General features: G+C 43.7%; 1 protein-coding gene across 2 annotated transcripts in view; it reads left to right on the top strand.

Annotated features, from left to right (window-relative positions):
* Positions 1-11,954, top strand: part of dlgap3 (discs, large (Drosophila) homolog-associated protein 3) — a 146,115-nt gene extending 134,161 nt beyond the window's left edge. The window contains exons 5-14 of one of the 2 annotated variants that reach the window (XM_035993003.1): positions 1,844-1,946; positions 2,085-2,301; positions 3,518-3,529; positions 3,637-4,157; positions 4,601-4,695; positions 5,650-5,869; positions 6,679-6,973; positions 7,072-7,163; positions 7,400-7,546; positions 8,270-11,954. In XM_035993003.1, coding sequence (XP_035848896.1) covers positions 1,844-1,946; positions 2,085-2,301; positions 3,518-3,529; positions 3,637-4,157; positions 4,601-4,695; positions 5,650-5,869; positions 6,679-6,973; positions 7,072-7,163; positions 7,400-7,546; positions 8,270-8,575 — 2,008 coding nt within the window. In that variant the 3' untranslated portion in view covers positions 8,576-11,954. Of the gene's footprint in view, positions 1-1,843; positions 1,947-2,084; positions 2,302-3,517; positions 3,530-3,618; positions 4,158-4,600; positions 4,696-5,649; positions 5,870-6,678; positions 6,974-7,071; positions 7,164-7,399; positions 7,547-8,269 lie in introns of both variants that reach the window. The other variant, XM_031323075.2, reaches the window with a different exon arrangement.
* Positions 11,955-13,023: the final 1,069 nt, after the last annotated feature.

Below are 13,023 nucleotides of genomic sequence, written 5' to 3'. Positions count from 1 at the left end.
AATCATCCCTGCTTTGTAAATCTGTCTTGCAAACACATTGAGTGTGTAATGCAAACCACACGTCTGGCCCTGACAACCCACACGGGTGTTTGAGTTTATGTGGCTGATTAGCTCTCTCCTCTTTTTTAGCTCTGTTGCACCTGATAGGGCAGGAAAAACGAAAGCTTTATCATTATTATTGAAAGAAAAGAGATAGATAGATAGATAGATAGATAGATAGATAGATAGATAGATAGATAGATAGATAGATAGATAGATAGATAGATAGATAGATACACACAGAAAGTTTGTGTCTCTTTATTTTTCTTAGGATGGTGTTGCTTCTTTTCTGTTGTTTTGTTTTTGTAATTTGTCTCAACCCTCCCTGCTTTGTAAATTTGTCTTGCAAACTGTACACATTCAGTGTGTAATGCAAACCACACATCTGTAGTCTTTAAGATGAGATAATAACCCTGATGACATCATCAGAGTTATTTTCTCAGACTTTAGAAAGCTCCCCCCACAGAGGATATTATATAACTGCTTTCACAGGCCGAGTTACATTGTGCAACGTTAGTGGAGTGCCTCTTTAAGATATTCCTGATCGTCCGGAAACACAGTATTTTAGGATGAGGATTTGGAGAAATACATCTCACAAGTGCCTTCACGATGAAAAAATGACTTCAATAATTGACAAATGTCTCTTTGATAATAAGGAAAGGTGTATAAAAGGGGTTTCAATGAAAATAAACCAATCAACAACAAAAAGCCTGCAGGCTTTCGGTTATTGTTAGGCAAGCAAAAACTCTTGCACGAATGCTCAAGCTAGGTTTCAGAATGCTCAAAACCACCCACTATCAGAAAAGCAAAGAAGTCTCAAAAATACCTAAAAGAGCAGAGTTTCTGGCTGTCATATCTGCTAAAATAAGGTCTGCATTAACTCAAGGAGCCCCAGGTGTGCAATTCCCCCCCTTTCTCAAGCCCTATAGAAAGGCGTTGTCACACCCTGATTGGCCAAGAGAGGAAATGTACAAAGCTGCTCTCAATTCTTATTTAGGAGCCAGTCCTCCCTCCCCACACCCTGCAACAGGTGGTCTGAATAAGCCTCTAATCAACTCAAGGACATTCAGCTAAAATATTGAGAAAAATATATAAAAAGGGAAATGACAGCACATACCAAAGAATGAGAGACTGCTACAGAATTGCCCAACACTAGTACAAACAATAACAAATCCAACCTTTTATCACATCAGCACAGTTAATTTAGCTGTATTAAAAAAGAAATAGAAAAGTAGCATTCATGTCCTTATCGTGTATACAGTAGTGGATAACTTCATATAGGTTCCTTGACAACTTGGGCTTTGTCATTTGACAGAATTAACTGCACTTCTGAATAACCAACATGAAAACCAAATTTACTAAAATGTTGAGAATTATTTCAAATAAGATGAACAAATAGTAGTATTAATTTGATTCGTTGGAGTTTTCCCCAATTCAGAAACAAGTGTCTTTCTAATTTTCTTATGGTGTAGCTTCTTTTCTGTGTCTTGTTTTGTTTTCGTCTTTGTAATTTGTGTCAATGTCATTGTAATTCAGGGCCCCTTAATGACTTCTCGAGTATAAATAAAGGTTGAATGAATGAATGAATATGGGAATGCGAATGCAGCGTTACAGCACTCAAAATGACTCAGTGAAATTTTCTTCGATAGTCGTGGTTACCTAAATGTGTGTTGCTGCATTGAGTTTTGGACTAAAATATCACAGCTGAAGATTTTACAGCCTGATCATATTAATCTGTCGTTATACACTGTGGTTGTTACAGTCATCATTAATGCTGATTATGTGTATTATTTGTTTAATTTAGGTACTCGTGTAAGCAGTGTACAGACTCCTACCCCAACAGCCGAACTACACCCAAAACCCAAACTCGCTCTCGTAGTTACACCCGCTCTCTGACCAGCTCACAGGTAACACACAGTGTGGTTTATTTGTGTGAATATATGTATTTGTAAAGGTTTTTTTTTTTTTTTTTTTTGGGGGGGGGGAATTTAAGTTGAAGTTGACTATAGCAATATGTCTCTCTCATGTTCCCTCTCGTCCTTCAGCTGGGAGACACCTTAAACCGTCAGTTCGAGGCGGTGTGTGAGACCATGTTCGGCGAAGTGGAGTCTCAAGCCGTCGAGGCCTTGGACCTTCCAGGTGTTTTCCGCACTCGCAGCCACAGCTACGTCCGCGCCATCCAGGCCGGCTGTTCCCAGGACGACGACTGCCTCTCTGTCTTCTCCATGTCGGGCCCCCAGGGAAGCATCAAGGCTGGGGCCGGTGAGTGTGTGCATGTGTGTGGTGTGGCGTACCAATAAATACAAGTCTGTGGTGTCTGCATGTGTGTTAGAAGAATGTGTGGTTGTTTTTTTTATGTGGTGGCAACCTGGTGGGGGACACAGTATGATAGCCAGTGTAAGAAGGAATTGGAATTTGATGACAGCTTGTGTCTGCTTCCCTCTAAAAAAAAAAAAAAGAAAAAAAAAAGAGCAAGTTTATGCACTCACATGCAAACACTCACACATTGCACAGCTGCGTGCAATATGTGAATCCATTTTTAATGTTTAACCTTTTTTCTTCTCTATTCCTTCAATCTCTGTGATCTCACTTTTTCACCCAATCATTCTGCAGCACTTTCCTTGTGTCTGTGTATATGCGTGCATGCTATATGCATAGACTTGTGTGTATGTTACTGTGCATGCTCTTTGTTCTGTCATTTCTGTATCTCATCTATCCCATCACCCTCCCCAGTGTGATCGCAGGTTTCTCGGGCTCATTATGATGATAGCTCAGCGTCTCCAGCTGCTGCTTTCTCTCTGTCTATCTGTCTTCAGTATGTTTCTTCCTGGTGTCGTCTCACTCTTTTGCCTTCCCACTCTGTATCATCAAATACATCAACTACCAAACACACATGTGCAGTACACAGACACATACACCCACATACATGCATGCTCCCATACTGGAGCTTAGAGCTTCATGCTCAGGATATTTGTAAACTGTGACAAGCTGGTTGGTGTTGAAGATGCTTAGAAAGAAATGCATTAAAGTGTGATCCTTTATTCACTGAAAATAAAAGGTGCGCATGCGTGCATATATGTACGTTTGTACGAAGCTGTGAGGGAGGAGGAAGAGACAGAATCTGCTCTTCTCAGTTTAATACCTCTCTCAGGAAATTGCTTTACCTTCCTAAGAAGCAGAGTTAGCAAGTTGGCTCAAGCGAAGAGGTTTTTCTTTTGTCACATCTGTCATGTCTGTCTTTTTCCACCACATCGCTCCATACCTCTCACTAAAAATTAATAATAGCTGATTTTTGGGTGAAAAGTAATAGAGCTTTTGAGTTGCGTTTATGACTCTCTCTGTCACATCTTGCATTGGCATTATTATTTAATGATTTTTGTTGTTTTCTCTCTTTCTCTCTTTATTGGTTTACCCCCTTTAATGTCAACAAATCTCCCTCTTTTCATTTTTTGACATTCCTTTCACCTTCTCCTTCCAGTCTGTCCCTTTTGTAAGTATCCCCCCTGTTGATATAGTACCCATTTTCTAACAGCCCACTATGCCTCTGTTTTCCTTTCTCCCGCTCTTCTGATACGTCAGTCTTTCCTTATCGTAAAGGTGCTCCTCCCCCACTTCCACCTCGCATGTCCAAGTCTTCACTCTCCGTGCGAGCCCAGAGCAGCACCGAGTCCACCCAGGATGCCTACTTCCAGAGCAGCGGACAGTTGGCCTCAAGCGCAGGTCCCGGGCGCCCCAAGCAGCACAGCAACTCCGTGGACCTGGGCAGCTCTGACGGCCCCTCGGGTCGCTCCTCCAGAGGAGGCTACTACACCGCCACAGGCCCTGGACGTTTCCAGCAGCACAGTAACTCGGCAGAGAGCCTTGATGGGGTCAGGGGCTCGCGGGAGCTGGTGCCCTACGGAGTGGGTCCGGGATTTGGAGTGAGGGCCAAACACAGCAGCTCGGCTGACAGTCTGCTGGAAGGGCCACCAAGGCCGGCCAGGGAGAGGGACGGCAGGGTCGTGGGCAGCCTGGGGAAGTCAGTCTCTCTGCCTCAGAACAGCATAGTGCTGTGTAAAGCTGGGGGGCAGGACGAAGGGCGTGGTGGGAGAAAGTGGAGGCCATCCATAGCTGTACAGGTGAGAAAGGACAAAATTGGGCTGCAACTAACTAGTATAGTCATGTAATCTTTTAGTCTACAAATGTCAGAAAAAAGGATACAATTTTGTCTTCAAACTGCTTGATTTGTGATACCAAAGTACTCAATTTGATCAACTGACTAATCATTTCAGCACTAATCAAAGTACAATCCCAATTACACAAGGTACACGTTGAAGAAACAGTTTGACATTTGGGGAATCCAGTAATTTGCTTTCTTGCCAAGAGTTAGATGAGAAGATTGATACCACTCTCCATGATGAGTGGTGTCGATCTTCTCATCTAAGCCCCAATAACGAATGATGAAGAATGAAGAATCCAAATGTCTAACTATTCCTTCAATTCCAGTTGTGTATCGTGTCTTTAGGGTCAGCAAAAACCTCTGTGCTCTGACTGTGGTGATCTGTGGCTTCTTCTGTTCCAGGTGGACAGCTCAGAGACTCTGTCAGATTCGGACGCAGAGGGCAAAGCTCTTACAGAGGTCCACTCTATAGGAGTCCAAGTGGAAGATGACAAAAGGTAATGGAAACACAACTAGAAATCAAAGCAGGGAACAAGTATTTATCTTTGAAACCTCTTACCAACTTGAAGTGTGTTTATTTTGCCTGACATTTAACTTGCCCTAATTATAGACACAATCTCGCAAACTGTGCATTTGTTAATTTGCTTACTTTCCTTTGCCCCAAAATATGTGGCTTCATCAAGAGCTTTCCGTCTTTGCACAGTAATTTATGTGAATAATTGTAATATTTAATTTGAAAAAGCCTTCCATCTCCTGGGCGTCCAACAGTGCAGCCACCTATGGTTGATTTCTAGGCTAGATCCTATTATTTCATTTAACATTTCATCAGACATCACAGCTTGAACTCAGTAAGACTTTGTTCCAAGAATGTCTTGTTTTTCGACTGTAACCATGACTACTGGAAATCATACACTCGACATGACTTTTACACACGATGCAGCCCTTCTAATCATATCCAGCATGGCTTACGGGTCAGATTCACACGCGTGCATGCGAGCACTCGCGACATTGCATACTCCCGAACCCCCAAGCAGTGTGTGATCATGCACCTGTTAACAATGTCCCCCACCTCCTGCAACCATCGAGGAGGATAGTGTGACGTCGGGGGCGCGAAAACAGAAGTGCGAGAACGGAAAATCACACCTCACACCTCATGAGACAGCAAAGAAGGATGAGGGGAGGTGGGGTCTAAACTTGTAATAGTGTAAACACTCATCGCTGAGTCCACTGATATGACATTTGCACACACGGGTGCGTCATATGCCAGAGGATTTAGCAGGGCTTATCACAACCCGAGTGAGTAGTAGTGACTGCAGTGACCGCATGGCTATCTTGCTCCAATAGGAATGTGCAATCATTAGAAGGAAAAAACTGACTTGAGTAATGCTTTTGCATGCGATACTGTGTGTGATTGGATGGCCCTGGGCCTGCTGTGCCTCCCTGTGTTGCAGACGGGCTCGTTTCAAGCGCTCCAACAGCGTGACCGCAAGCGTGCAGGCCGACCTGGACCCCGAGGGCTTCCCCGGGCTCAGCATCGCCGTGCCAACGCAGGACAAGAGTCTCCAGTTCGGCTGTTCCTTCCAAAGGCACTCGTCAGAGCCAGAGTCAGCTAGCCAGTTTGCAGATTGCCACCGCACCGTCCACACACAGGGACAATGGGCCTACAGAGAGGCAAGTCTGCTGTGATACGCTGGGCAAATACTGTCGTACTGTATCTTATTATTCCTTAGTCAGTGATTCCTTGTTGATGTAGGTATTAGAAGAAGATCAGCAGATACCTTATGGTGAGATGAATTGCCACTAGACGTAGACATGAGGATTGAGGATGAGTTGTGCCAATTCAGGCTGTTCTCATGAACTATTCGTACGTATAGTTACGAAAAGTAATGCACTGGAATTAGTATGTATTCCACATATTTATTACTGCATGCAGCACAATGACTGCTGATGTATAAGAGCCCGAAGGATGGGTGGGTCATAAAACACAGGGAGCGGAGTTCGTGTCCTGAAGAAGTTAAGGGGAAAACACAAGATTTTCACCCATGAAACACGTGTTTGTGTCCCAGGGAGTACTTCTGGGGGGGGGGGGGGGGGGTAACCCAAACCACAATCTTTTTTCTAATCTCAACTCACTTTGGTACTCAAACTTAACTGTCGTCGTCACATGACAGTCAACTTTTGTCAGCTAAACGTAACTGCAACGGCCGTTAAAACGACCAGGACCTCCCGGTGCACTCTACCTGGCTCACAGTAACCGTTTGTCAGCTAAATTCCACTGTAAAGACCGCTAAACTTAACTGTAGTGTGACCAGTCGTCACGTGACCGGCCGGCGCTCACTGTAATTTCGTAGGATATCATACGAATTGTTGTGCATACGTTTTCGTACGATATGATACGAACCCGTTAATGACGATGCGTTAACCAATTAATAATGGTCCAAATACCATGTGTCCAACAGTTGTTTCCTATGTTAACCCAGGACTTTCTCCAGAGTGGCTATACCACTGAGGCCTGCCCAGCGGACCCACGGCCCCACCAGCACCCACACCTGCCTCCACGTTCCCACTCCCCTCTGCCCATCACCTCTGAGAGAGCATGGGCAGGGACACCGTCCCTGGAGGGCCCCCGGAGCCTGCCCGACTCGGGCCGAGCCTCGCCCTGCATGAGAGACGGAGAGTTCTTCTTACGCCTCCTGCAGACAGAGGTGGAGAGGATGGAGGGCTGGTGCCAGAACATGGAGAGAGAGGCAGAGGAGAATGAACTGCCAGAGGAGAGTGAGTCTGGGAGGAGGATCGAAAGGGATCAGAGAAAAGGATAAACGATGAACGACTCTTGCATTTCTAAAACTACTTGTGTGCTCTTTCCTCTCTAGTTCTCGAGCTGATACGAAACGCAGTTGGCAGTGCCCAGATGCTCATGTCTCAGAAAGTCCAGCAGTTCTTCCGCCTCTGTCAACAAAGTGTGGTGAGTGTGTGTGATGGCATGCAAAAAGCATGACAACACACATTACATAGGGTGCATGGTTTTGCTGAGATTCACTGTCACTAAAGGCTAAATTTGCCTGACCACAAAAACACTGTTGCAAAAAAAAAAAAAGGTCCTGTGTAAGTTTGTTAGTCTCTCTTTCACAAATCCTTGTACTGTATATCGCTTTGTCACCCATCATATGTTATGTCCTGTCTCCCTGCCTCCCCCCCCAGGACCCGTCAGCATACCCGCAGCCCACCTCTCAGGACCTGGCAGGCTTCTGGGACCTGCTCCAGCTCAACATAGAGGATGTCAGGGTGAAGTTTCAGGACCTCCAGAGGCTCAAGGACTCTGGTTGGAGGCTCCCACCTGAAAAGAAGGTGAGAGGCCCAGGGGTCCAAACAGCCATGGTTTCCCTACAGCACTCCCCCAGAGCTAAGATGGCAATGTGCAGAAGAGTAGCGCAGATGGCCGTGCCTTCCACGACTTTGCAGGCTGTGAAAATACAAAACAGCAAGAGGAACTGAGCTGAGCTGCTCACCGCATGGTGGAGTTTTAAAAATGCATATCAGTTTTTTTGCATTTATTGCAGCTGGTCAGACAGAAGAAAGTACTAGTCTGTTACATGATGGTCTATAAAGGTTAGGCTACTCACTGATCAACTACATTATTCTTGATAACAAACTAACAATTGTTTCTCTTTTCTTCTTTTTCTTTTTACATTACCTTTGTTTACCTTTTTTCTTCTCCCATTTCATTTCCTTTAATTCACCCGATGCATGCTGGTGATTCTTTTTGCTTATTTTTTGTCAATTATGGTTATTTGTCATTTCATGTCTCGGTCCGTGATTGTTCCTTACTTGAATTTTACCCTTTTGTTGGTGATTTTGCTCTTTGGTTTGTCATTCCGTTTGTTCCTTCCAATATCTCCACTTTTTGCATGGGATCCCTTTTGTACAACCATACAAAAACATTTTTTTCACCACCCGACATGATAAATCCACTGTCCGTTTTCATCTTAAATGTGTGTATATATATATATATATATATATATATATATATATATATATATATATATATACGTATCACCATTGCCGGGCTAGGAGGATAAGAAGCTTCCTCCTCCCTTACCAAAGAAGCCAGCAGGAGGGGTGAGTGGCAGCCTCAGGGCCGATAGTGTCGGGGATGGGGGCGCCGGAGGTGGGTCGGGGGGCCTGGTGGTGCCTCGCATTGGTGGACATACCCTACCCATCAGGGAGAAGTCCCTGGACCTCGGGGACCGTCAGAGGACAGAAACGAGGAGGAGGCTGCTGCAGACCAAGCGTACTGCCTCCTTCAGGCAGAACTCAGCGACTGAGAGCGCAGACAGCATCGAGATCTACATCCCAGAAGCCCAGACTCGACTCTGAACACAAGACTGAGGTGTGTCCCACCCACCTCCTCACTCAACCTCAGCCCTGCCAAGCTGACCTGCACACCAATCTCAGTCTTTCTCTGAGCCCAGTTTTGGATCTACTGTAGGTCATCGCTGTTTCTCCGCCACCCTCCCTTCAGCATCTCCATCACTTCACTTACTGCAAATTCACTTTTTCTTGACAGCAATGACAGCCATTTTAGTGTCTTGAAACTATGGACATTTTACTGACACAGAGGCCTAGATCTGAAATGGTAGCTAGCAGATATGAGTTTTAGACTTTTTTTAAAAAATACTCAGAATTTCTTTTTGGCTGACAAACAAGAAAACAGTCCACTTTTATAACAGTAGTCAGCGGAGGTTCACGCAGTAGTAGCATGCCTGTGCGTGTTTACCCAGCACTTCTTCATCACTGAAAATAAAGGGCTTAACAGGCATAAAACATCTGTGGAGACGAGGAGATGACAGAATATCACTATGGTTCCCCTGTTGCCATCTCCTGAATGCCATTTGCAACAGAATCAACTACAATATAGCCGCACTCTTCACTGATGCTACCAGTACGGATGAATAAACATTGATTCATTTCTCACCATCAGTTTAAATGCCCTTAAAGTCAGATGGTTGGCAATCCCCAAAGAACATTCTCCAAGCATAGTCAGTCAACTAAAAGCTGGCACTTTTTCACCCAGGTGCCATCTGTCCACCCAGGCACCCAGTCAAAGAACTATTTTCTGTCTCTTTCCCTTATTCCTCACGTCCCGAGTATCCAGCGACTACCCTCAGCATTCAGCAGTGGGGCTGTTTGAATGTGCAAGTGCTATTTGTACATAGTGTGCACACTCATGTTTGCCAAAAGGAGCTCTTTCTGTGTAGCATCACAGCCTTGACAGCTCGAGAGCATCTCAAACAAAAAACAGAGCCGTTTGCTTTTTATGTAATCTCTCTGAAGTTTCAAGTGTTAAGGGTTGGAGTTGCTGGGAATTTTTAGGGGAATATATTTTGGTGGCATTTTCAGGACTTTACTGAAAAGGCCCCCATTTCACTGTGAGACTATACCACCACCAAGTGGTCAAATGAGGACCCAAACCAACAACCGTGGTCTGTAGAGAGTTCTTTCCACCTCAGTCAGGAATTAACAGACACCCTGATGAAACAGCCATGAAAGAAGATCAGATTCTTTATTCCAGTTCTTTCCCTTCTCTTCTCTAGAAATATTTAGAATGGACTTTCCCAATGATATGTTTGCATAAGTGCGAAGAAGTAAAAAAGGGGGAGAACTGCCAAAGTCTTCAGCCGAATCCACTCGCCTAACTTGAAGTACAATCCTCTCAGTTTCACACACCGCTGATGAAAGAAGGAAATGATTTCTCTGAATCGAAAGGAAACAAAAGGTTAACGTAGCTCGCTCAACAGCCTATCCAAAGAGTAATCGAAGAGAGAAAACCATCCGTTATGAAATGATAGAAAAGAAGCAACATGATAGTGTTTGGTAATTACGCTGAGATTACGTAACACTACTTATGAATGGAATTATGCTGTAGGTTTGTTGCACTATGTGTTCTGTTCCCTTCCTCTTTATTTATTTCTTGAAATCATACTATCTGGTGTTTCCACTGAACAAAGTAGCATGATTTTCAAAAGCTTTGAAGGGGTCTTGCTTATTTATTTATTTATTTATTTATGTCCGAACAGATATTTCTAATTCAAGTAGTTTGTATGGATGGTGCACATAGGCTTGTATGCGTGTGTATAGTGTGAATATGAAGGGCTGTGTGTGATGAAGCCCAGTGAAAAGTCCAAATCAGCAATTTTAAAGACAAAAAACACAACATACAAGAATCTCTAAGCATGACCTGTTTTTGTTTTTCTTTTCTAAACTTTGGATTGAAAGTGTTGGCAAAATGCGATATTTTAATGGGAGATGTATATTTTATAATATAATCTACATTTCTAGATTAGTAGAGACTATTGAGTACAGTATATGTACAAAAACAGCATATATCAAATGTGAACTACTACAGTATTATTATGATAGATTATAATAGCATTGTGTGAAACTACAGCTGTGTGGCATATCCAGACTCAGTACATGTGAAAAAGAATTTCAAATGATTATAATCTTCAGTTCTTTGTGAGTGCTGGGTCAGGTTCACAGGGTATAACTGGCAAGGGTGTTAATTGCCAAGTAAGATCCTCCTTAGGCCTACTGTTTATCTGTCTGTGGTTCTAACAACATATACTGCTGTATCCCCTCCCTGTATTCCCCCTTTAGAACCAACTACATGTGCCTAACCAGCTATATGTGGAGGTTTCCTTCTAACACAGTTTACAGTATATATATATATATATATATATAGAAAGATATGTAAATAGAAAAGTATAAAAATCTGCAGAGAATATTGTTAAAGCAAATGTTTTTATTGTACTGACACGCCACCCTTTGTCTCCCTCACTTTCACTTGCAATACACACATAAGACTGGCAGATTTTGTTGATGTTAATACTGCATGTTTTATGTCAACCTCCTTTGGGGATAAAAATGACCAGAATCTCATTTTTGACTGATAAAAGTGAAGCAAATTTTGTAGCTTATAAACCTTTTTTGTGATTGAAAACAAATGACAGGATTTTACAATGCCGCTATGTCAACGAGTCATGCCTTTGTACAAAGATGATATCCTTGGAGGACAATGATACTGGCAACCTTGAAACAGCAATCAATGGTTTGATTTGAATCTCAACAGATCAATTGAACAACCTTCATGTAAAACAAGCTGCTGGCTGAGAATCAGAATTGATGTTTAATTCACTTGCAGCAGTGTGGGTTGCAGAGAAGCCTTTTTATCCCCTCATCCTTCTCCTCTGTTACCCTCAGACTCGACAACATCTCAGTTTGACACAGCCCTCATCAAACAAAGCACAAATACCTGCTTTTATACTGTTACTCCACTGTGAAGGCCTCTTGACTCCACCCTCACAATCCTCAAACCTACACGCAGAGGGATGGCAAAGCCTTGAAGGACACCAGAAATCCAAGAGGCTTTGTTGGATATTTATCCACCGTAGCAACTACTACTACTACTTCTTCAATTATTGCTGACTTTCTCTATTTGATCAAACGTTGAGATGTTAGCCAGCCACCTTGCCTTGAAACAGGTCCATTGCATACACATTTTCGCTGGTTTGATTACCATACTTTTTGTTCAGTATTTCATCCATCCGTCCTATATATCTTTCCAGTATAAATACAGGAGCCTCAGCTAGAAATAGCGCCTGGGTGTATACTTGTGCAAACATGATCTGAGCACTCACCAACACACCAGACAGACTACTATACGAACCCTTTTCACCTCTTTCTAGAAGTGCAAAAACCCCACGCTGACAGCCAGACGGACAAGTCAACTCCGAGTACCTCAGTTTCTAGCAGCGGTGTCTCCAACCCCGACCCAGGCCTCTTGTCCTCAGGGGATTCTCTAACACCACATAACCGACGGACCCTGATAATACAGGACCAGATCAGTCCTGCAGGAATATTGTCCATATTCTCTGAATGAAAGGGGAAATCATTTGAGCTCTCTCTTGTAGCCATTTTCTGAGACTGGAGAGCAGCAGAATCACAGGCAGTGAAAGCGGTGGTGTTTGAGGCAAGAGCTAAATTGTAGCCAATGTGTGTGGGCTGTATACTGTGCATCTGCAACAACGTGGAGCAGGAGGGATGCTGTTGCAGCAGATTTGAGTTTTAGTTATGCAGGCATTTCTGACAGGCAGAGCTGCTCTGGAGGAAAAAGCTAAGTCACTGGTTGAGTTCAACTTTAGTGGGAGAAGCCAAGGACCTATTTTTTTGTCTGGCTAAGTAACCAGAGCTATTAGCTGTGACTTCTTGTTCCATTACTTACTTATTTAAACTGACCCGCTGTCAAAAAATGGCAAAAATGACCATGTCTTGTTCTGTTGACACATTTTTCCGACGAGCAGCCACGATTCCTGTGTTTCAGCAGTTGGAAATAGCATTTGCTTCGCCAGACCATCCACACGCTACGGAGCGGAGGAGGGTCCGGCTACTCCACACAGCATTCCGGGATAGGACAAAAACGTGCTCCGGTTTATTGACATTTCTTTAAACCAATCGCAATCGTCATGGGCAACGCTAAGCTCCGCACGGAGCCTCTGTAAAATAGTCATGCGGGTGATTGGACAGATAGTCTAGCTAGCTGTCTCAATTTACCCTGCAGAGATCTGAGGAGCAGTCAACAATAGTCCCCATAAATCCACCAGAGTTTAGAATTCCAATACAAAGAAAGCGGAAGGAAACGGACATACATGCATCCGGCAGAATTTCCTGCGGCACCGGAGCAATCCCGGAAGTGGAACGTTACTGATATAGCCTAGGTTAGCATTAGCAGCACCTAAATATACCTCTGATACAGCGTGAGGATACAG

The sequence above is a fragment of the Sander lucioperca genome, chromosome 16 (assembly GCF_008315115.2).
Source record: "Sander lucioperca isolate FBNREF2018 chromosome 16, SLUC_FBN_1.2, whole genome shotgun sequence".
NCBI lineage: Eukaryota > Metazoa > Chordata > Actinopteri > Perciformes > Percidae > Sander > Sander lucioperca.
Note: the sequence above shows the minus strand (reverse complement) of the source record. Positions and strands in the feature narration are given on the sequence as shown.